Genomic DNA, 24069 nt, shown 5'->3' on the forward strand with positions numbered 1-24069 from the left:
TTTAAAACAAAATAATATAAAAAACTGTATTAAAAATTATCTGTAATTAATAAATGTACATTTTCTTTCTATTCATACTTTACTCAAACTTACAAATCGCGCCAACCTGGTTGCGATAATACGTAAGTACCTTTTATCCGGTCAAAGAGATTCCTAACAGTCGATTTTTAATTTAAACAAAATTATATATTAATATTATTTTTTTAAAGAATGTTTGAAAATTTTTTTCCGTATTTTTCCATTTTGTCGGTGCAAATGTCTCCAAGCGGACTTTATTGGCGACAACTCGCAGTATACAAACAAAATAATAATAATAATACTGCAAATCTTGCCAAGCAGACTTTATTAATGACAACACACAGTATACACATAAAAAACACTGTTAACACATGTTAGTTCAAACAATTTTTTACTTTGGAGGCATAAACATTTTTATATTGTTTAAATTTTGCTTTCAAATGGATCCCTTAAATTTTGTTTTCAAATTGTTTCCCTTTTCCACATAAATTCCGCGAACTTTCCAGATGATAACGTTGACGTTTCTCTGTGTTTCTTATTTAGCCATTTGGCGCCATCCCACATTCTTTCTATTGTTTGTGTGTGCGTTCCCGTTTCTGGTTCCACAAAATTGTATTTATTTTGAAATGTTCCACTTCACATTCAAATGTTCCAAACTTTCTTCTTCCAGTTTTTCAGTGCAGTACGATTCCCGCGAATCGGAATATAATATAATTCCTTTTCCGATATTTTTTTTTTTTTAATTCCTTCTAATATAATGTTCATGGATCGATTTGGCACCTTCACAAGGAAACATTCGTTTGTTTCACGGCTAACTCCACCAAAGATCCACTGTTATGGTAGAATCCGTCCAGCATCGTTTTTGTGCTTCGAGAACAAACTTTCATCCACTTCGACGATCATATCAGGTCCGTTGTTAACGTTTAAGCGAAGAATCCACACAAACCTCGTGCAGGTAGTTATTCCAGTCCACAACTGTTTCCTGGCTGATTTCCAATTGCTTTTCACACCATGTAACTGAAGCTAATTCTTCGTTCCAACCATAAATAAACCGCACACACTTCAATTACAATGACTCAAACTATGTGCCTTTCCGGATACTTCTTATACTGCGAAAAGATAAGCGCCATTGAATTTCGTTTCCGAAATGCACTTTCATTTCATGATTTTTATCACAATTAGCAATTTTAGGCAAAATGCCTTTCGGTTGAAAGAATCTGACAAATTTTTTTCATCTGTTCTGGGTAAATCTCAAAGTTTCGTTGGTTTTTCATCTATTTTTGACGTATTAGGAAAAAGACTTGACTGACAATAAATGTACCATTTATGGCGACTTTATCGTTTGCGCCAGCGAGAAATGGGGAAGTACCATTTTTTCTTTTATTGATATAACATACGACAAAAAAAATGCACTTTACTTAAACAATTTCTCCCATCAGATCCGCTTCGACAATAGGTGCTAGGTCGTGCGGCGCACGACGGCGCGGAGTCAAAAAGGTGCCGGGCAATCATTAAAACGAGCAGTTCGTCTCGCTGCCTGTCTGAACAAGAAAATTCTTGTACTTTTTGAACGCCCCTCCGGGGGTCGACTCAGGTAAAACCTGGGAAGCTACTGATTAGGATCTGTACCTAAGCAGTCTCGGCTACGGATGTTTAAAATCAGTCTCCAGAGAACTGGAGTCATCGCTAACGATGGCTGTTTTAGACTCGGCAGAGATCATATAGCGTTCTCGTCCGTTCCGTTGGTTTTGGTTCAGCTATACAGTCAGATATTCATGGTTGTCCGGGATGAAACAGCCCGGACAAACCGGTGGAGTCGGCGAATTTAACGAGCCTTTAAACTGCTTGAGGTTTCCAGTAAGCACCTGGAGCCTCAAAACTGCATATTCATATCCTTCCATGGTTTTTCCCTGGGGGCGCCTAAAGCCGGCATCTGTATACCATGACGTAGTGTTAGCAGGCCGAATTGGCGGCCTGGTCTGCCTGACAGTGTTTAAGTGATTTCGCTCTGCTGTCCGGCGTTGGGGCTCTGTTGATGGCAGATGTTTTTACCATCCCTCCACAACGGGGACGTGGAATGTGAGTTGCTGGATATTCCTGTCGACTCAGCTTAGTCTTAACTCATCGGCTCGACCGATAGGTTAGCGGCCTCTTGTATCGCCTAGGGGTTGGAGACTTTAACCGTGTTAAGGCAGCCTCAAGCTTGCCAGATCTGTGTGCACCTTTCTCCTAGCGCACTGTTTTATTTGACAGAAAGTTAAGCTAGATACAGCGGCCATATTTGCAGCAGTAGGTCGCATTTTCGTCGCTCCTCGTGTTTCGTCTTTAGCAGCGGAAGTTTTTATTTTCAGGTGCTGAAACAAGTTTTATTATTTAGCCCACATCAGTAGGAATACGAAGACACTAATGTTTTGGTTCTACGACCAACGGTTCATTAATTACGGATTCATTAATTTCTCAGTTTAACATCCAACGGGGCTGAACCTTAAATTGTTTTTGAGCGACCGCCGGAAGCCAAAGAATATTGAATTTTATATCGCTGGAAAGAGGACCTTACAAGGAGTATTTACAGACCAGTTTCAAGACAACTGGTTAATTATACCGCTAGTAATTAATTTTTAAAGTAAGTGATTCTGCAGCCACGAGGTGTCCGTGACCCTTGACCTTTTCAAGCGATCCAACGACCACCTGCAGTCCAGCGACCCCCCGGCGTCGGCGACTTCCTTTCTATCAACAAAGGGGAAAGAAGAACAACAAAGGGGACTGTGTTTTAATTCGTCTTTTCGCTAATTAGGCAACTAACTGAAGTAGCTCTTCGGAACCTTCAGTTTTGGACTCCTCATGTGACAGAGATTACAGGGATATAGATTTCAAATTTTTTGGACGACTACAACCCGAGTTTTCATTTTTTGTGACTATTTTAGACAGGATTTTCACCTTCGCGCGACTGTGTTTACGTACAGTGTTTATCTGATTTATGTCCATCTCTTGGATTACACAGTGACAATATTTGAACGATTTCTGCAGAAACTCATTATACAGAAGAAGAGCAGAGAAAATAGCGGCCAAGTGTCAATTCGCTTACCGCGGCTGCTTATAGATAGTACAGAGAAGGTTAGCAACCAAGGTAAACGACACTAGTACAAAAGTAGAATATATGGTCGACAGTGGAAGTCTGGAAACAGCTTATCTGCTAATACCGCCACCGGACCTGGAGCTGTGTCATCTAACCAAGTTTCCTAATTACTACAAGCCCGTGTCATGAGTACACAAATTAGTATTCTTCAACAGTGACTTCAATCAGTTCTCTTCAATAGTTTCAAATAGTGTTAATTAGTGCTTATCAATTGGAATTCTTCATTAATGATTTCAAATAGAGTTCTTCATTAGTGATTTCAATTGGAGTTCTTCATTAGTGATTTCAATTGGAGTTCTTCATTAGTGATTACAATCGGAGTTCCTCATTAGTGATTTCAATTAGTGTTCTTCAATAGTTTCTGACAGTGCTAAATAGCGTCCCTCACTAGTGATTTCAGATTAACGTTCTTCAATAGATTCTACCAGTTCTAATTAGTGTTCCTCACTAATGATTTCAATCTTCACAGTGTAATAGTGTTAAAGTGTGTGTTTCCCTCTGAATTACCTAGATTAATGCCTTTATCAAGAACAAATGAAATACTGCAGACAAGGTAGGCATTTTGTTATTAATTAATCCATTACTTGATCGGCACGCTCTTGTCACTTCTTACCCAATTACCATATGTGTCAATTGGTTCTGATATACTAAATTACCCTTAACTGAGTTGTTTGAATAATTACAGTGTTAATTGGATTACTCTTAAAGTGCTATTTAATTAAATTCGCAACTGTGCCTTATTCCTATCGCCGCGATATTCGGACAGTGATTGGTTATCTTAATTAGATTTACTGATATATACCATTACTGTTAATTGGATGTCTTAATTATTGTGTTTGCCTCTAACCACTGTGCTGAACGGAAATTGATTGGTCTTCCTAATTAAATTTACTAGATTATCTAGACAAGCAGCAAATTGTGTTAATTAATTACATTATTTAAGTACCAATCTCTAACTACCTGGCTAAAAGGGTGTTGATTGGTTGTTTATTGTTCAAATTGAATGTCATGGAATGCCTTAACTGTGTTTAATTAACTTCAATGTCAAATTCCTGTGCTAATTAAGTGATTGCTATGTTAATTTGATGTTTACACCAAATTGCTAATTAGACTTTCCGAGCTGACTGTTAATATGAAGTGCTAATTGGGATATTTTTTGCAACTTAATTACTCACTGTGCTGATTGTACATCATTATATAAGTGCAACAACCCAATTACCGTGCAGGGTCTACTTGATGGGTAAATTAGACATACTGTAGAACCATTCATTTATTGTTTACAAGGACTGATTAGATATTTTAATTGTGATAACGACTAATTGATCTTAATTGTGATAATTGCTATTGATATTATAATTATGATAATAGGCACTGACTAGATATTTAAATTGCTGTGTCGTCCCCTTTTTATTTACTGTGCATTATGAAATCTCATGTTACAGAATTAGTGTATCTAACTGTTTTATCTAGCTGATCCTATCTGATATTCAGTAAGTTAATAAGTTACTGTTATCCTTAACACATACTGAACTCTGTCACATCCCTCTGATAATAGAGACATTCTGTCACTACTAAACAGAGCAGTAACATTGTATGATTGTATTATTTGTAATTTAGCGCATTCAACTTCCTTCTACAGTTCACAGTGTGCTTTGTACTCAACAGAACCAGTGCTCTCTAGATCTGTTATTTATATCTTAAATAGATTTAGCGTAATTTTTAACTGTAACCTGAACTTTCATTTTATACCAGTACTTAGCACTGACCTGTCTGACAGTACTGTCTACTGCTATCTAACTGACAATCAGTACACAACGAACTGGTCTATGTATTGATTTACTTCCTATAGTTATAATCTACTGATAAGCAGTTCCCTCTAACATCGTTCTAACTGGCAAGTGGCACTGTTAATTCTAGTGCTTTACGCATGATCATTAAATTCATTCTCAACATATCATGTCACGACATACAGTACTTTCAGCTGACAGTGACATAGCATTACAAAAGAGTGAATTAGACCCCTCAGTGCTTCTTGATTCACACGTTGCGTACCAAGAAAAGGTGGGCATACTTTGTGAGAACATAAGAAGAGTTTCAACCACATATCGTGGAAACAAATACCTCCTCCCAACAGATCTAAGGGAGCAGCTGCTAGGATCACTTGCAGCTCTACAAAAATTATCTCTCGCAAGCCCTGATAATATAATCAAGGCTGATAAAGCTGAAATAGGAGTTAACACATCAACCCTCCTGTGTTGTGAGATTGCCCATACGCATTCACAACAACATCCGGCTCACGATCAACAGAGTTGCAACAAGCAACCAAGAGTGCCTTCGCTCCCGCCACCTTTTCAACCACAGACTTTTGCGGAAGTATTACGTAATTCTAGTAAGCCAAGTCTGATAATTCAGCCTAAGTATAATAAACACCCAAGAGAGTTACGTCGTGAACTTCAGGAGAAGATTCCTCTGAGTAAAATTCCTGTTACTGTCAGTAAAATACAGCAGGCTCGACAAGGAGGTATAGAAGTTTTTTGTAACACGCAAGATGACATAAATAAATTACAGGAGCATATACAAAAAGCAGATGTACAAGCTGATGTCAAACGAAGAGAAAAGCGACGCCCCAGATGCGCCATACACAATGTCTCTGAGCAGATCAGGCCTGAAGAACTCATTGCCGAGCTTAGTGCTACTGCAGGAGTCTCCGCAAATCTTTACAAAACGCTTTTCCGGCTCAAAGAACGACGCCCCAACAGAGTGCAATGGGTCATCGAGTGTACTCCCACTGGATTTGCAGCAGCACTCAAACTTCGAAAAATCTACACGGACTGGCAAGCACATACAATTACAGAATTCCTTGGAATTAAAAGATGCTTTAAGTGTCAACAATTCGGTCATCTCCAAGATAAGTGCCAAAGTAAGAAGACATTCTGCGCCTACTGCGCAAGACTACACAATGTTAAGGACTGCAAAGCAGAAATGCCAGCCTGTATTAACTGCGGCGACTCAAATAAACGATTTGGTACTAACTTCGATTATCAACACCCAGCCTACGATTCAAACTGTCCCTGCTACCAACGAACAGCATTTAAATTTAGACTTAGTACAGAATACTAACCGCATCCCAGAGTGTAACATCCCTAGCCACCTGACAACAGAAAGCAATAGTCCAGAATCCCAACAGCACATAAATGTCGCGCATTTCCAAAGAGAACAGCCTTTAAAATGTATACAAATCAACCTACAACATGCTCGATTTGCCACTACGCACTTAGTTACCTTTGCTACCAACTTAGCAGCTGATCTTCTGTTTATACAGGAACCTTACACACGAAGTGGGAAAGCGATAGGCTTCCCATTAAAGTGGACAGTTTATCAAAATATTGATCCATCTTCTCCACCACGTGCGATAATAGTTTCTTGTAATCCGGCTTGGGCACCTACTATCATTTCCACTCAACGAGATAGTGTTTCCATACTATTAGAGTTGCAAAACTTTACTGCAGTATTAGTTTCACAGTATTCTCCGCCATCCGCAGATATCAGTACCTCGTTGCAACACTCCCAAGATTTTTTGCAAAGATTCAAGACTTCAAACATCTTGCTGGTGGGAGATTACAATGCCCATAACACAGGATGGGGTTATGTACAGACAGACTCCAGAGGTCAACTTATGGAAGACTTTATTGCTGCCAACAATCTGGTTTTACACAATACTGCTGATGCGCCACCAACATTTGATCGCATATATGCACAGGGCTGGCCGGATTTGACTATTTCATTATTCTCCATAGCACAAAACATTCAAAACTGGCAAGTGGAAGAAACTGAAAGTCTTTCGGATCACAAATACATTACTTTTGACATTAATAGCCCAACTACAACCATGATCATTCGCCGCTATAACCTGCCAAACAATAAAATACGTGCATTTACAAGGACCATAAAGGAGAAAATTGCCTTACTTGAATCATCACTGGATCAAGCACATGATTCGGCAAAAATGGAAGACTTAACAAATGACTTAATGAGAATTTTAAAGAATGTCTGTGATGAACAGTTGCCGACACGCACCGCTAAGAAAATACAAAACATCAGTTGGTGGACGCAGGATTTGCAAAATTCAAAAAAAGAAATGCAGAGCTCTTCGTTGTCGCCTCAAGCAAGAAAGAAGGAACAATATTCAAACAAATACACTTGTGATTTTTCAGAGAGAAAGAGCAGCCTATAAAAAGCTAACTGTGCAATCGAGACTGCAGTCTTGGAGAACATTCTGTACGGAGTCTACTGATGTCTATGGCATACCACATAAGATAGCTACAGAAAAACTCTTTAAACCTACTCAATTTCAGCTAATTACATCTCCTGATCTTTCCAACCAACATACAGCTGCAACTTTTCAGAGTATTTTAAACTCGGTTATATACCAAGACTCTCTGGAAGATGATACAGTTAGTCACACACAAATGAGAATTAACAACAGTACACCTCCAACACCATCCGACGTCCACTTTACCAATATGGAGGTAAAACAAGTCCTAAGACAATTACCAAAAAAGAAGGCCCCAGGCCCTGATGGAATTAATTATGCAATAATGAAAATAGCAGTGGGCGCTTGCCTGCCATTCTTTGTTAAATTATTTAATAAACTGTTACACACAGGCACATTTCCACAGGCCTTCAAAGTTGGACAAGTTGTATTATTCCTTAAAAAGAACCGCAATCCTCGAGACCCTTTGGCCTATCGCCCTATATGCTTGCTACCATCCCTGGGGAAAATTTTTGAAAAATTGATCATGAATCGTCTTTGCCATCATCTACACTCTGGAAATTATCTGCATCCACACCAATATGGATTTCGCACAGGATGCTCTACGTTACATGCATTAAATGATATACAAAAGGTCATCTATGACAACTGTAACCATGGCTATCACACGACTCTAGTCAGCATTGACTTAAAAAGCGCGTTTGATATGCTATGGTGGCCAGCAATAAAGGAAGCATTAAGATCAGTTAACTGCCCCAGCAACATCTTTAAGGTGCTTTCACACTATCTCCCTGACAGACGTCTCATCATTGTTCATAATAGTGGAATATTGGAAAACCAACAAACTATGGGCTGTCCTCAGGGATCCTGTGCGGGGCCACATCTGTGGAATGTTACCTTCAATGATATCATAGCAACATCCTGGCCTGAATATGCAAGCATACATGCGTATGCAGATGATGTAGCATTCATAGTAAAGGGTAAGAGTCGCGATGAAATACAAAGGAATTGTAATGAAGTCTGTGAAAAATTTCATCAACTTTGTCTAGAGAGGAAATTAAAGATAGCTGATAACAAGTCAAAAATTATACTTTTCCCGAAAAAAGGTGGCTCACTTACCAGACAGCCCAGAATTTGCATTAACAATCAACGCATACAAATAGTGAAAACCTTGCGCTATCTGGGAGTCATTTTTGACACCAAACTCACCTGGATTCCGCACCTGCTCAATCTGAAACAAAGAGCAGTGACCATAGCCAATTATCTAAAACAATTTCAAGGCAATAAATGGGGCATCAGTCATCATTTTCAGAAAATCCTCTTCCAAACAGTAATTGAAAAAATCATTACCTATGGATGCGCTGTATGGGCATCACCAATGCAAGGTCGGAAAATCAAGTACTTAAACATGATTCAAAGACCATTTGCACTTCTAATTACTAGGGCCTATCGTACAACTTCTACGGATGCCTTAAATGTGCTTGCCGGACTACTTCCTTTACACATTAGAATTGAAGAAGAGGCAGCTAGGCAAACATTGAAGCAATTAAGTCAAATTACTCAATACAAAGATGAGATTTTTAACCCCTCGGATTATGAAGGATCTCTAATTAATGATCAAATATATTCAGCCAAGAAAGGAATTGGAGTCCGCATACTGCACCAAAACGCAACAGATCCAGAAGTTAAAGTATGCCTATATACATATGGATCGAAAATTGATAATGGCGTAGGAAGTGCATTTGTTGCAGTCGCTAACCAAAACATTCTACATACTTGGCAAGGGCACTTGCATGAAAATAATACTGTCTTCCAGAGCGAAATGTTGGCTATAAAAGAAGCATTAACTTACCTAGTAGAACAGCGTCATAATAGAGCTATCATATTTACTGACAGTTTATCCTCGATACATGCGATCAATAATCCCGATCACTCTTCTCCCATTGTAACTGCAATACAAATGATACTAAGGGAAAACTACGATAGCCAGTATTTCCTCAAATGGGTCAAAGCGCATGCAGGTCATGCATGGAACGAATTTGCTGATACTTTAGCAAAGCAAGCGGCTGAAAATCCTACAGAACACAATATAAGGCAGTATCATATACTCTGGCCAATGTCACACTTCAAAAAAAAAACACTCAGGCAGAAAGCAACTGACACATGGCAAAATGAACGGAATATCAGCAATACAGAACGAAGGACAGCTTATTTTATTCCAAAGGTGCATCTTGAACGCAATATAGGGAATTTACTGTTAGTCCGATTTGTCTCAGGGCATGGCCCGTTTCCACAGTACTTTGAAAGATTCAGAATTACAGAAACAGATAATTGTGTTTGTGGTAATATAGGCAGCCCGGATCATTATCTCACAGACTGCCCACTCACAGAGCAGCATCACGTTCATTTACCAGAGCTTAATAGACAAGCCTATTGTAAATTTATAATTAAACAAAAATATCTTGTGGAAAAAATAACAAAAATCATGGACAAACTATCTGCGTTAGGCACCGATCTTTGCCAAATAGCTTAGTAACACTGACTATGTTCATGTAATTATGTGCTTGAAAAAAACACCTGCAAGTGAATACACTATCAATCATCTATTTGCGTGAATATAATAATAAAAGTCATGCACACATCTTCTGCCTTAGGCTTGATCAGTGCCAAACTGTTCAAAATTGCTGAATATGTACTTACATGCTTGAGAATACATTTGAGAATTACTGCATAACTATGTGTAATATTTATCAGAATTACTAGCAGTAGCACTGAATTAGTATTGTAATGTATAATAATTGTATAATTGGTAATGTAATTAATATTGTAATGTATAATAATTGTATAATTGGTAATGTAATTAGTATTGTAATGTATAATAATTCTATAATTGGTAATGTTTCTATTATTCATCGTAACATACACTGTAAAGTTTATGTGTGTACTGCATAATTAGTATTATAATGTATTGAAATTGCATAATTAGTACTCTAATGTATAATTGGTAATGTATGAATTGTATAAATCAGTATCGTAATATATAGTGCATGCTGCAAAATTAGTTTTTAAATGTATTATAATTGAATCATTAGTATCGTAACGTATTGTAAAAGTAGCATGTTAAAAAAGCCCCTGTATGGCCATGTACTTATATTTTTCTCAGATATCAACAAACACTGGGACCCGGGCAGTTGGACGGCAGCGAACCCCATTGGCGGCTCTGGATAATGGCGGACGTGGTGCTTTACTGATTAACCATTAAGGTAAAGGGACAGTGCCCACGTCCTCCGTCACTTATCACTTGACAGAAAGTTATAACCAGGACAGGAATTCATCTCTGATGTTTTCATCTGTCTTATTTGAACGTGAAAGTACGTGATGCCGGATGAGTATGTAAGACGCATTCGATCAATTGCTTAATCTTTATTTTGTGTCTACTGTTGCAGTAGTAGTAATTTGTTGCAACATTTATCTTTTTTGTGATTGCTTTTCTACATAAAAAAAAGGTAACTGCTGTCACATATTATGTTAAACTTAGGTTAATTTTTTAATTTGGAAAATCAACGATTTGAGCATACTTACTCGAAAACTGTTAACCTCTCATCTTTGAACCATTGTCGTATTCTTGGCTGCTTAAATTATTACTATCTAAACCATTTTCCTCTAAGTCTTTAATAAGAATGTTGTTTGTTATTCATCGGTCGTATCTGTTGAAACACAAAATACTGTCACATATTATGTTAAACTTAGGTTAATTTTTTAATTTGGAAAATCAACGATTTGAGCATAATTACTCGAAAACTGTTAACCTCTCAGCTTTGAACCATTGTCGTATTCTTGGCCGCTTAAATTATTACTATCTAAACCATTTTCCTCGAAGTCTTTAATAAGAATGTTGTTTGTTATTCATCGGTCGTATCTGTTGAAACACAAAATACTAAAAACCTTTCTTCAGTACTCATGTCTGTACTTTCTAAATTAAGATACCTCATACAAATTAATAACTGCTCTTGATGGCTGGCATCAGGGGTACAAAGAAAAATACTTTGCCTGTTTGACCTTACTTAAAATAATTTGCTTTATATTATTCCCTAATAAGCTAATTGTTCCATATTGAATTTTATTTTTAAGGTAATGAAGCATAATTTTTTTAGTTTGAATTTTATTAATAGATAGAGACATGATAGGGTCAACTTTAGTGATCATTTCTATACACTTCAAAAAATTATTATTTCTTTCGAATAACTTGTTACTGAAACTACGGAAAGGAGCGCAAGATACGCCTGCCGTTGGCAACAGCCTTGAGCACCTTAAGCCCATATCACACGGCGTTTGCTTCACACGAACAACTGTTTCGGACAATTTTTCTGCCTGGTTTACTATTGAAAGAAAGACGTGCGACTTTTCCCATCCTTTTCAAAAAAATTGCAAGTTGTTCGTTTTCAACCAATCAGCTATCAGCTTGTTTGTAATGGGAAACCAGTTTTCCCTGTGTTAAGCCCAAAGCGATCTATGATGATTGGCTGTTGTGACAAAGCAGAAAAATTGTTCCAAACAGTTGTTCTCCCGAAACAAACTGACATGTGATAGCAGCCTTACAGGTGACAGTGCGATTTAGCTCAGTTTCGCCCCCAATTTTGATGAAGAACATCCTAGGGGGACGGGTCCGAGCGTCTCTCTTCCCTCTACCACAACCTTTCGAGAGGACTTTCGCCGCGCATTAGAATGCCCCCGTTCCGCACGAACATTGTACATTTACAAACATCCATGCCTTCTCCGAGATTCGAACCCGGCCCCTTCAGCACCGCTAACCACTATACCGAATGGGCGGCTTTTTATAACATAAATGTATGTATAATTCTTCAATAAATATGTTTGAGTGTGGGTTTTAACAAAGCACTAAATGTTTGCATATTTAGACAAAAGATATAATTATTTTTTTTTTCATATTATCATGTTCATAATGCTTAATTTTAAATGTTAACCAGAGACAAAAGGCGTAACTGCATAAAGGCGCTCGTTAGAAATTTGCACGATGCTGCCGATTAGGCTTGGCGCGGGCCTCTGGTAATGTTATTTTCAAAAGTTTGTAATATTACAAAAAGTCTATTTACAAACCTCTAAAGAATCTATTGGAGATAAGTGTTTTTATTACAGTTTTCTTTACCAAAGTTCACAATCAGTATTTAAAATACCAATATTACTATACCACAAATCAGACAAATATATGTTTAAACATATTTTTAGCTTTTCTTTTATATTCAATTCAGAGTAGGAACTTATTTTTTTGGAAAATTTAAATATTAAAAAAAAATATATTTCTTTATATTTAATAAAATGTCATTCTGAGTGCAAGATCACATAATCCAAGACTTGATTAAAAATTATATCTGAAATTAAGATTTGGCAGATTCAGTTTATTGTATTAAAATGACATATTTACTTACTTGTCCCAGATGAGCAATTTCAAATTATTCATTTATTTGCTTCATATCTGTGATTGACTGAATAAAATTGTACTGAATTTCTTGTGGTTTTTTAAAAATATCATCACATAGTTGAATTGTTTCAGTGACATTTATTGATTTTGACTGTTAAAATCCAATTTAATGGCAATGTATATTAAAATATTTTTGCAACTTAAAACAATGCAATCTCAAAAGCAGAGCATTTCATTGAACTCAAGAGAATATAAGCTGCAGATGATGGATGATTCCTACGACATGATATAAAGGTTGTAGTAGCTTCACCATAACCATAAACTTTGTGTTTTTATCCTTCTTTTTTATTTGTTATTTGTGTTGTTATCTTATTAGATTAGTGTATCAACCCAGATTCCTTATTTAGAACAGGCAGGGCAAATTGCTTTCAATGAATCTGTTTATTTTGTAGCACTCTGTCGCAATTACGAATGTCTATAATATGACATGTATCAGAAACTGCCAAACTGAGGGAGTGAACGTACAGATTCTGTACATTTTTTTTTTTTTTTATCTCACTTAAACTTTAGAAATTGTCCCGAAATTTGATTAGCCTGTATCCATTGATGAATATTACACAATATTTACAATAAATTCCATCTTAATTTTAGAATACACCAGCCAAGGTTATTCAAATAAGTGCACTTACATTTTCATCGTCAAATGAAGAACTTTGAAAGAAGTACACTGCTGTTGGAGCTCAGATTTCTTCGTCAGTTACTTTACAATTAAAAATAATAAGATATGTCATATTTTCCATCTTGGAGAATTTTAATTTTAACTCTAGGGATTTTTGAGATATCTGAATTAGAATCTAAAGCACTTGCACAAGTAGAACTTCGCACGAGTTCAACTTTCAGCTTGCTCATGAGTTTTAGCATTCAGTTACAGCTCGTCATGGTGTTAGTTCTTTACTTTCATTTTATTTTCCAAGTCAGCATAGTAACAATTTAAAAAATAAATAATGTTGTCTTCTTACTCATTCTGAAATTAGTGTATCAACCCAGATTTCCTTATTATGTCACTCCATATGTGTACCTCAATCATAAAAATCATTATTGAATATCATGTCACTCTTTACTTCATATGCTGCCAGTTCAGAATAATTCAAATCTAACGAAAAGATGAAATCATTTTAGCAGACTACAGTGCATAAATACTTCATAGCTGTGGTGTCCGAGACTAAAAAAAAAAAAAAAAAAAAAAAAAAATCCATATGGTAGATGACATATTTACATCTCGATGTAGCCACCACATAAAAACATCGAATAAAAATACACTGCCCAAAACAATTAGGATATTGTGAGTTTAGTATGAAATAACCATATAATTGACACTTTTCTGGGAGTCATTAGGATTTTTTAAGCAGAAGACATGAAAAATATGCAATGCCCTTGAACCCTAGACCAAATACATGCTGAGTCTCCTATCATTACACCATGAAGGAGAAAACACCTTATATTCTTCCCCTTTTTAAAGGGCAACTGGGGATTAGGGAACACAATCACCAAACCCGGTGGTTATGAATTATCATCCACCACCTTTTAGTTAGGTTGCTGCTTTTAAAGTAATTACAGCAGCTCAACCAGTGGTTAGCGTCACTGCCATGCCAAAGGGCTTAGGTTCAAATCCCGAAGATGATGTTTGTAAATGTATAGTGTCCGCGCAACATGGGGCACTCTAAATATGGGGCAAGTTGAAAGTCCTCTAGACAGATGAGGGGTGGGAGACCCTTGGACCGGACCCATCCCTTTAAGTGCTCTCCATCAAAACAGAGTGCAGAACTGAGCTTAATTGCACTGTAACCAATTGCAGGTGTACACTTATGCTTCTTGCCATGAGTAATTTTTGTTGGCTAACTATAGGTCAGTCAAGTGAGCATTAGGTTATTTTGAAGCAAAAAATGTCCAATACGCGCCTGGACCTCTCAAATAAGTGTTGAGGATGCTACTGTAACACCACAAACGCATTCTTTCTGAAAGGTGGAAGAAAATACATTTTTTACAAAAATGAAATAGAAAAGGTTATTAAGAAAAATTGTAACATTTACAAAGTTGCATTTGTCATGTCAAAATTTAGAGGAGAGAAATGCAACCTGCAACATTCCTTTTGTAATATGAAATTAAAAAAATTGACATGCATTTAGTTTCAGGAACATCAAACTGAAGCCTAGATGGCTATCGGTCCTTTATAAGCAGGTCAAGCACAATATACATTATAGTAGAAGCATTAGATGTTTCTCAAGGTATCATTTCCAGACTATAGACTGAGTTTTTGGAAAATGAAAATGCTCACCAAAGACTGGAGCAAGGTCGTATGCCTGCAGCAACACAAAATGGGGATCGGTATTTAACAACATAAGAAACTGCACTATGAAAACCACTTTGAGCCCCTTAAAAGGGCTATTCGTACCAGTTTCAATTCAAACTGTTCGAAACTAAGTCTCCATGTGGGTTTTGTTTGCTCGTAGACCTACAATTTCCATTTTGTTGACACAAAATGACCATGCTGCCCTTGGATGGAAACAAGATGAGTGCAACGCATTCTTCATGGACGAATCTCACTTTTAGTATACAACCTGATAATAGGCAGATTCTCATCTGGAGAGAACTGGTAAATACTCCTGCATTTGTGCACAAAAATGTTCAGTTTGGTAATGGTGGACTGATGGTCTGGGTAGATTGGCTTCACTGACCTACACATCATCACGAATGGATAAATGTTAAGATACGAGAACGCATCACGAATGGATAAATGTTAAGATACGAGAACGGCAATGTATGCACGAGATCCTCAGACCTACTGCCCTATACACTGCAGCTTTTTGGGAAGGAATTCCTTCTAATGGATATAAGGCAGGCTAATTTGTGCTCAAATAGTGAAGAATTTCCTTTTTGACAAAGGAAACCTTCAAATTGATTTGCCACCATCTTCCCAATAAAACGTGTTCCGATATACTAAGGAAAAACGCTGCTAGTCTCTTGTCACCTTCGAAAACAATTCAGCGATTTAAAAGCTCTTCTAGAGTAGTGAGAATAACCCCTTCCCTCACCGATTTCATGCCCCTTAGGCATGCTACATTGCTTTCAGTCAAGGGAAATCATACCCATTTGTATCCAAGAGGTTCCTTTGTACAATATGCACAAATTGTGCATTTACAACAAGTATCAATTAAATTACTACTTGTTTCTTTCTAATCATATGCCCCAACTGTTTTGAGCATATGGCACAATACTTAGGAAAATAGTCATCCTTCAACATCTCAAATTTAGTACTGTATAGCAAATAATTGTTCTCTCTGACACTTCTCAAATTTTGTGCAGATATTTTTATTGCAGGTTACATAATTTCAATTGTACTTGAGATATGTGAAGTGGAATCGTGTTTAAAATTAATGAAATTTTCATGGAAGTTTGGCTTTTTGCAATTATGGGCTGAAAAAAAGTATTCTGGCAAAAGATGAGAAACAGGAGAGTACTTTTCCAGAACATACCTTTCCAGAATGAGCTAGGAAACTTCCAAAATTAACCATATATAATTTTATAAACACTACTCAGCATACTACCATCAGCCTGGCCAATGATGCAGGACTCCCCCAACATATCAAAAGCTAATAGTTTCAAGACCAGTTTTATGGATTTGGATACATTACATTCTTCTTGATAATAAATTATGTCAAATCTTATGTTCCCCTGGGCCACCTAAAACCGTTACTTCAATTATACATAGTATTTTTTAATAATGCAGTTGAATCATGTTACAGTATCCAAATTAATACAATTGGCATGTTAGCTAGCATTTGGATACAAAATGAAACTTGCCTGCATTTTTGTAAGTGTGCAATTATAAAACTATACGAGATGAAGGCAGGATTAGAGGAAAATTATCAAAAGTGATGAGACATGAGCAAAAATGGTGCATAAATTATGGTAACCTCAGAAACAGTCTTATCCATGTTCATTTACTTTGGTTATTCTGAAATATGCAAGGGTTATCTGCCTAAGGAAAAGGTTGCCTCAGTAAGAATGCAAATTAGAGCTGTAACTTGAGAAATAAACAATCTTGTCAGGCGACGTGTGCACCACACTATTTTCATTTTTGCAATAAATGCCCATCGACGTGGCGTTCACGTCGCTCGTGGTTTGAGACAAAAGCATCTCCACGTGCGTGGCAAGTCTTTTAGCACAAGTGGTTATACTGAAGTATGTTAACTTTCCCATTCATATCAAACATAGCAAGACTTACTCGTCTCACAGATTAAAAAAAAACGCAGATCAGCTCTCTCGAGTTACATCACCATTTGGATATGCAGTATATGTATTACAGATGAATATTCGAAGATTATCCAATATGCTTAACATTTTTAAAAAAGATAACTGGTTCACTTTAATGAAGATTTTTTAATTATCAAATTTTTGCTCTTTTAACTAAAACTGAAGTGGAAAAAATATCTGAAGTAAAGAATCAAGTGTAGTCAGTAGATCTACCGATACTACTGTTTTTGATATTTCAATAACATTTTTACTAATGCAAAAAACATAAATTACTAATAATCCAAAATTTGAAAGCCATAAAATCCATTATGGTTGGTTGACTTTAAATGGCACAAAACCTTGAACCTGAATTGTGCCAGATGACTAGTTAATAAAATCAAAATGCACAAACACACTGTATTGGATGTATTGTTGAAATGAACCTGTAAAAATCCATTATGATTTACCAATCTGACCTAAGTCTATATTAGGCTGCCTATTATTGCATAATAAAGACAACCATTCATTGAAACTCAGATTATCCACATTAATTGGTTTTTATGACAATTTGTCGTTCCTTAAAATATTATGCAATCACTTCCTGCTTCCTTATCTTCAGTGACACAAACATGTATTTAATGGTATTCTTTCAAAGAAATTCTGGCAATTCTAAAGGAAGTTTTTGCAGTAGCAATTACCATTTAATATTCATACTACTCTACAACTATAACACAAGAGCTCTCTCTCTTCTATCAAGAAATCTGAGAAAGGGGGGGGTGGGAATGATGTAGTTCAATATAGGACATCACCCTATTACCCTGCATATACCATTACGTAAGCACTTAAAAATCTGCTGCCAGAAATTAGTAGTCTTTCAAATGCACTTTCTACGTAAATGTTAATCATTGCATACTCAAAAGAGGAACAGTTTCTCTCAACTTGAAGGCAAACCGTCTTCAATATGCCCAACACTGAGAGAACAATTAGTCAGATTTCTTGCAAGCCTTTCAACATCTTCCTAACTTAAAATAGCCATAATCTCTAGAAACCATACCTACCTTGCTTTTTGAGCTTTAAAATTACCTAAAACTTGAACATTAATTTACTTGCAAACTTCCTTCTCCCAAGCATTTCCCGTTTACACGCCCCATATCCAATCGTGAATAATTCCAAGATGAAAGCTATATCTGGCTAGATTATGCAGCTCAAAAATTCATCTCAGTTAACTTTCCCAAAATTTTATAGAGAACGAATCATTTTATCTAAGCATGTTCACTCTGATTAATGAGAACATGCCATGTGTTACTTTTAAATTTTCAAAAATAATGGCAATTTACATTAAATTTTTTTCCATACTATAGCTAACTAAAAAATATAGAAGCATAAAGAAATAAGTCAAGATATAAACAAAACTCCTGTTATTTTTCACTTAGTATACAACACAATTTATAAATACATCTAAGACAAAAGACTGGTACAGCAGTAAGTAATTCAAAAGTCCTTCGTGCAACACTAAGGAAAAACAGTAGCCACTGACAATTTGGTTCTCCGCAATCTTCACTTGGACAGCTTCAAATGTACATATTTAATACCTCTTGTTGCAGCAGTCTTTACATGCAAGGAGGGGGGGGCAAAGTCAGTAACTAAAATTTTCTTTGGGGAGGAAAAAAGAACATGAAAAACTGTTCTTGATGGTACATAGCATAATTTAGCTCTTTCTTCAAGGATCTTCCTCTTAAATAATCAAATCCTAGTAGTTTTTGTGCAGCTGTTTCTTTTTAAAATTATTTTATTTAAAAGCATTTACGGTGGACAATACTTGGACCAGATTCATCATATTCCTGTTTTGAGATCCACATCTGCTGGAAGGTGGACAAGGAAGCCAAGATGGAACCTCCGATCCAGACTGAGTATTTCCTCTCAGGTGGGGCAATGATTTTGATCTTCATGGTACTAGGAGCTAAGGCTGTGATTTCTTTCTGCATACGATCGGCAATACCTGGATACATAGTGGTTCCTCCAGATAATACAGTGTTGGCATACAAGTCCTTACGAATGTCGACATCACATTTCATAATAGAATTGTATGTAGTTTCATGAATACCACAAGATTCCATTCCTAAGAAGGATGGCTGGAAGAGAGCTTCAGGACAACGGAATCTTTCATTACCAATTGTAATTACCTGACCATCAGGAAGCTCGTACGACTTTTCTAGAGAGGAAGAAGATGCAGCAGTGGCCATTTCTTGTTCGAAGTCTAAAGCAACATAGCATAACTTCTCTTTGATATCTCTGACAATTTCTCTTTCAGCTAAAGGGGAAAAAAAATTAAGAAATTAATAAAAACACAGAAATAAGCAATACATTTTACTTCCTAAACTATAGCTATTTTAATGAGCTAATTCTTAGAAATTATACCTTAAACCTCTACATATAATAAAAGGAACAGTGTTAGTCTTGTTTGCACTGCACGCAAGTTAATAGACCCAGGGTTACGAAATAAGGTGCATTTACACAAGAGCCAGTGCACCTTGAAGCGATTAGCCATTGTTACAGATATATCAATGTTGCCACTCTGAATAATGAGGGTGATAATTCTGTACTGGTTTTAAAATTTAATGTTTCTCTAGGATAACGGACGTTTGTCGCGAGGTACCTGGGTAAGCACATTTAAAAGCCAGACGATGGCTGGCTGCACAACAGGATATAATCCCTTCAAAAATCTTTTAGCTTTTTTATATACATTTTAACAATGAAGGTAAAATATATCCACAGTAAATGAATGGCACGAAATTCTTGCTTATAAAAATTCAAATCCTACAAGTCTCAAATTCCTAATAAAACTATACTTTTTAATGACAAATTAGTCTTTTCAGCCAAAAATGGAGTTGAGATTTTAACACAAAAGGACAGCATCTTAAAAAAACTGGTATACAGATAATTTGACACATACCTAACAGTTTTTAATGCTAAATTTTAATCAATTTGACATATACCTAAGTTTTTAATGCTAAATTTTAGTCATCTATTAAGGGAGAAGATGCTAACAGAAATTTCTTAAAAACCGACTTGTATCCACATTACATACGGAGAAACCATGAAAACCCCGATGTCATTCACTGGGACTTGAACTTAGATCTAACTACCAGTACTCAGTAACTTTACCACTAGGCCACTGTGGGCTACTTCCTTCAAGTTCATTTAAAATAAATAATAAAGTTCTAATGCACATGCTATATTTGTCTGTCAAACTCAACACTTGCATTCTACCAGAAATTTAACATTCATATGGCTTTTATTAAGAAAAAACCACAAGCTATTTAAGTACAAAATTAACACAAGCTATTTCAGTATTCTGTCAAGTATTTCAATACAAACATTCAGATTTCCAAAGCAATAAATAGTTAACTGCATTTCAATTTTACTTGTTGCTCAAGAAAATGAAGGCTAATATGATTCATGAGGATTTAGTTAACATGGTACTTCTGCTATCAAGACCAGATACAGAAATATGTTTATGTATGTGTGTGTTCATACAGTACCTTCCTCAATCTGGTCCTGTAAACTGAAAAAGTACCATTCATAACATCCTGCAGTTTTGAAAATTTACATATTACAAACATAACTACCATTATCTTGTTAAAGTATTTCGAACTTCTTTAACCAAGAGATCATCAATATCAAGCACTCAGTATAATTTAATTGTACTTTGTTTTCAATGCATGTTTACTTCAATGCAGTATTTCAAAGATTAATGTAATGATATTTTCAAAACCTGCAGCATTCCTTTATTCTATATGAACTATTTAATAGATTCTTTGCATTTTCATTACCATACGAAACTGACCAAGGAATATCACTAAATGCACTTAGTCTATCACAGAATGAGACATGCTTTTACAGAACTTAAAAAAAAGTTTTGTAAAATTATATTCATAAAGTTCATCACAGATTTCTTTAATAATATAGAAAAGTACAAGGCCTACACATTTAATTTAAATATTTGAGTTCAAAATTAAGTTAAAAGATAACTTACCTGTGGTAGTGAAAGAATAGCCTCTCTCTGTGAGAATCTTCATGAGGTAATCTGTCAAATCTCTGCCAGCAAGATCAAGACGAAGGATGGCATGGGGAAGAGCATACCCTTCATAGATAGGTACAGTGTGAGAGACACCATCTCCCGAATCCAGAACAATACCTGTGGTCCTACCAGATGCATATAGGGACAATACTGCCTGGATGGCTACATACATAGCTGGAGTGTTGAAGGTCTCGAACATAATCTGTGTCATCTTTTCCCTGTTGGCTTTGGGATTCAAGGGGGCTTCAGTAAGGAGGACTGGATGTTCTTCTGGTGCCACTCGAAGTTCATTGTAGAAAGTATGATGCCATATTTTTTCCATATCATCCCAGTTGGTGACAATACCATGCTCAATAGGATACTTTAGTGTCAAGATACCTCTTTTGCTTTGAGCTTCATCTCCAACATAGCTATCTTTCTGACCCATGCCTACCATGACACCCTGGTGACGAGGCCGTCCAACAATTGAGGGGAAGACAGCCCTGGGAGCATCATCACCAGCAAAACCTGCCTTACACATACCAGATCCATTATCTACAACAAGAGCAGCAACGTCGTCGTCACACATGATTGTTTATTAGAGTGCCTGTAGAAGAATTTGTAAATCAATACACTACAATAAGAGCTATAAAAAGAACATTAAAAACAAGTAGCATTGGCCTAGAATGAGATTCGTTATGTTTTAAAAAAAGTAACGTAAATGAGAAGCTATTAGCGTAAACTAACTAGCAATTTTCTTTTCACTTATTAGAGGTTAGAACACAGAACTGAGAAGTGCTAAATCATTTCAGATTGCAATATTATTCAAACACCATTCAAATATTTTAATTCACTGAATCAGCACCGCTACAATACAGTAGACTCTTTACAGCAAAAAATAACACAGCCACCACGTAACAGATGAAAGCTCTCCCAGCATTAGTTTTAGATACACTACATTTCGTACATTAGCAATTTCAAATAAAATTTTCTTCTACAATTCGTAAACTAACGCGATAGCACAAACACTTTAGTACAACTTGACATGCATTTAATTTGCTAAAATGTTACATTAATTATTCAGTTTATTAAGATAGGAACGCAAATTAACTAGTACGACATTAAATTTCTTAGCTACTTGGTCAAATTAAAAAAAATTAACAGATTTATTAAAAACTTTCCAACAGGCAAACTGATAAAATAATTTGTGAACACACACAGAAAATATGAGAAAAGTTCCGAACATTTTAGCTTTCGACAGAAAATTATGTCTTCAACTAATATTGCTTTATATCCGAATTTACGCCCTTCCAAGAACTTTTTTTAAAGAAAGCATTACACAAGTATGAAGTAAACTTTTGTTTTACTTACGCACTTCAGGTAGGGGAAAATTACTATTAACAGATATATATATGAAAGGCCATTACTTTTCACAATACTTGGCTTTTATCCAACGAGCATTCACACACTTGTTCGCTTAAGCAACCTTTTAACGTCACATCAAAACTTCCCGCTTAAGCAACCTTTTAACGTCACGTCAAAACTTCCCGCTTAAGCAACCTTTTAACGTCACGTCAAAACTTCCCGCTTAAGCAACCTTTTAACGTCACGTCAAAACTTCCACAATCTCCTGCTTTCTAAAAGTACTTAACAATACTATGCGTTTCAAACAAATTCTTCATCTTCTACCTGATCTAATTCGAAACTACTTGCAAATTGAATACATTTTCATATTTTCAAGTTACACAAGGCTTCAAAAACTAAGCTTAATATTCAGTCTTGTTTACTATAAGCTTAATATTCTTCAAAAACTAAGCCAAGGCTTCAAAAACTAAGCTTAATATTCAGTCTTGTTTAATATAAGCTTAATATTCAGTCTTGTTTACGACAAACATTACAAAACATCTAATATGGTTACTCAGATTTATCAAAATCTTATGACATAATTATGAAATTAAATTTTTTGAGACTTAATAATACACATTAGGTAACTCTAAAATTAAATTTTTAAATCTAATATTATACACTAGCCAAATTTCTAAGTTGATAAATACCATTATTGGACAAAATCTTATTAAGTTAAGTATTAATATTTGTACGAATATTTTTAATTTTAAAAAAGTCAGTTATCTTGACCTTTTTAAATACAAAGCATTTAAATATCTAGAATATGGCTACGCTTTGCGGCACACGCCCATGAAATGAGATGCATTCAAATACTTGAAAAAATTTTAAATTATGCCAATTTAAATTAATAAATTCCAGCACAGAAATTTATACGAAAGGTTTTACGTGGCTCACCCAAATCCTAGAAATTTTATATCCAAAGAACAGGTATAAATGAACAATTTGAACTTACACAACGAAAATTATTCCGCACAAAGTACTACTAGACAAGTCGGATAAGCGCAAACTGCAAGCGACGTAGCTGAGATGCCGGCTTTTATGGCACGTGTGCGTTGGCAGTTTTGGCATCCCGCTCTTGACCATATATGGTAAGACTCCTTGGCCACCTTTCCAACAACGGTTACGGTGGTCGGCTATGATTGGTTAGAATCTCTCAATATTCACAAACCGCCTGTGGTCCTCAACCAATGAGAGATCCTATATGCTCTTTGTGACCATATATGGCATCAGCAAAGCTGACCCGGAATCGCGCGTCTGGAACGGAGATCGACGGTAGAGAGATTCAAAAACGGAAATATGATTGCTCATCTCGATAAGTATCTTTATCGCCATCTTGGCGAAACTATAGAAACGATAGGTGTAGTAAATGCAATTGAACTCTGTCGTCGAGAAATTTTTTTATACTGAAATTTTTAATTAAATTTACCTATAAAAAATCATCA

At 36.0% G+C, this 24069-nt stretch overlaps 1 protein-coding gene and 1 long non-coding RNA gene across 3 annotated transcripts; one reads left to right on the forward strand and one right to left on the reverse strand.

The window, feature by feature from the left end:
• The first annotated feature begins 2949 nt into the window (after nt 1-2949).
• LOC146998612 (uncharacterized) lies at nt 2950-12951 on the forward strand. Its single transcript, XR_015039617.1, has 2 exons — nt 2950-3707; nt 10591-12951. It is a non-coding gene; the product is annotated as an uncharacterized LOC146998612 (long non-coding RNA).
• Nucleotides 12952-18563: 5612 nt separating this feature from the next.
• On the reverse strand, nt 18564-23736 carry LOC118193407 (actin 403-like). Of its 2 annotated transcripts, none has more exons than XM_035364487.2 (3): nt 23580-23736; nt 21197-21827; nt 18564-19471 (listed from the first exon to the last, which is right to left on the reverse strand). In XM_035364487.2, exons 2-3 carry the CDS (start codon nt 21807-21809, stop codon nt 18954-18956), a joined length of 1131 nt encoding a protein of 376 aa, XP_035220378.2. In that variant the 5' UTR covers nt 21810-21827; nt 23580-23736; the 3' UTR covers nt 18564-18953. The 2 variants fall into 2 exon arrangements, with proteins under 2 accessions (XP_035220378.2, XP_085667410.1); XM_085811284.1 differs by lacking the exon at nt 23580-23736 and adding an exon at nt 23522-23539.
• Between the last annotated feature and the right edge of the window lie 333 nt (nt 23737-24069).

Source organism: Stegodyphus dumicola, chromosome 2, assembly GCF_044657685.1.
Source record: "Stegodyphus dumicola isolate Sdum_Otavi_A_Nest chromosome 2, ASM4465768v1".
In the NCBI taxonomy this organism is placed as follows: Eukaryota; Metazoa; Arthropoda; class Arachnida; order Araneae; family Eresidae; genus Stegodyphus; species Stegodyphus dumicola.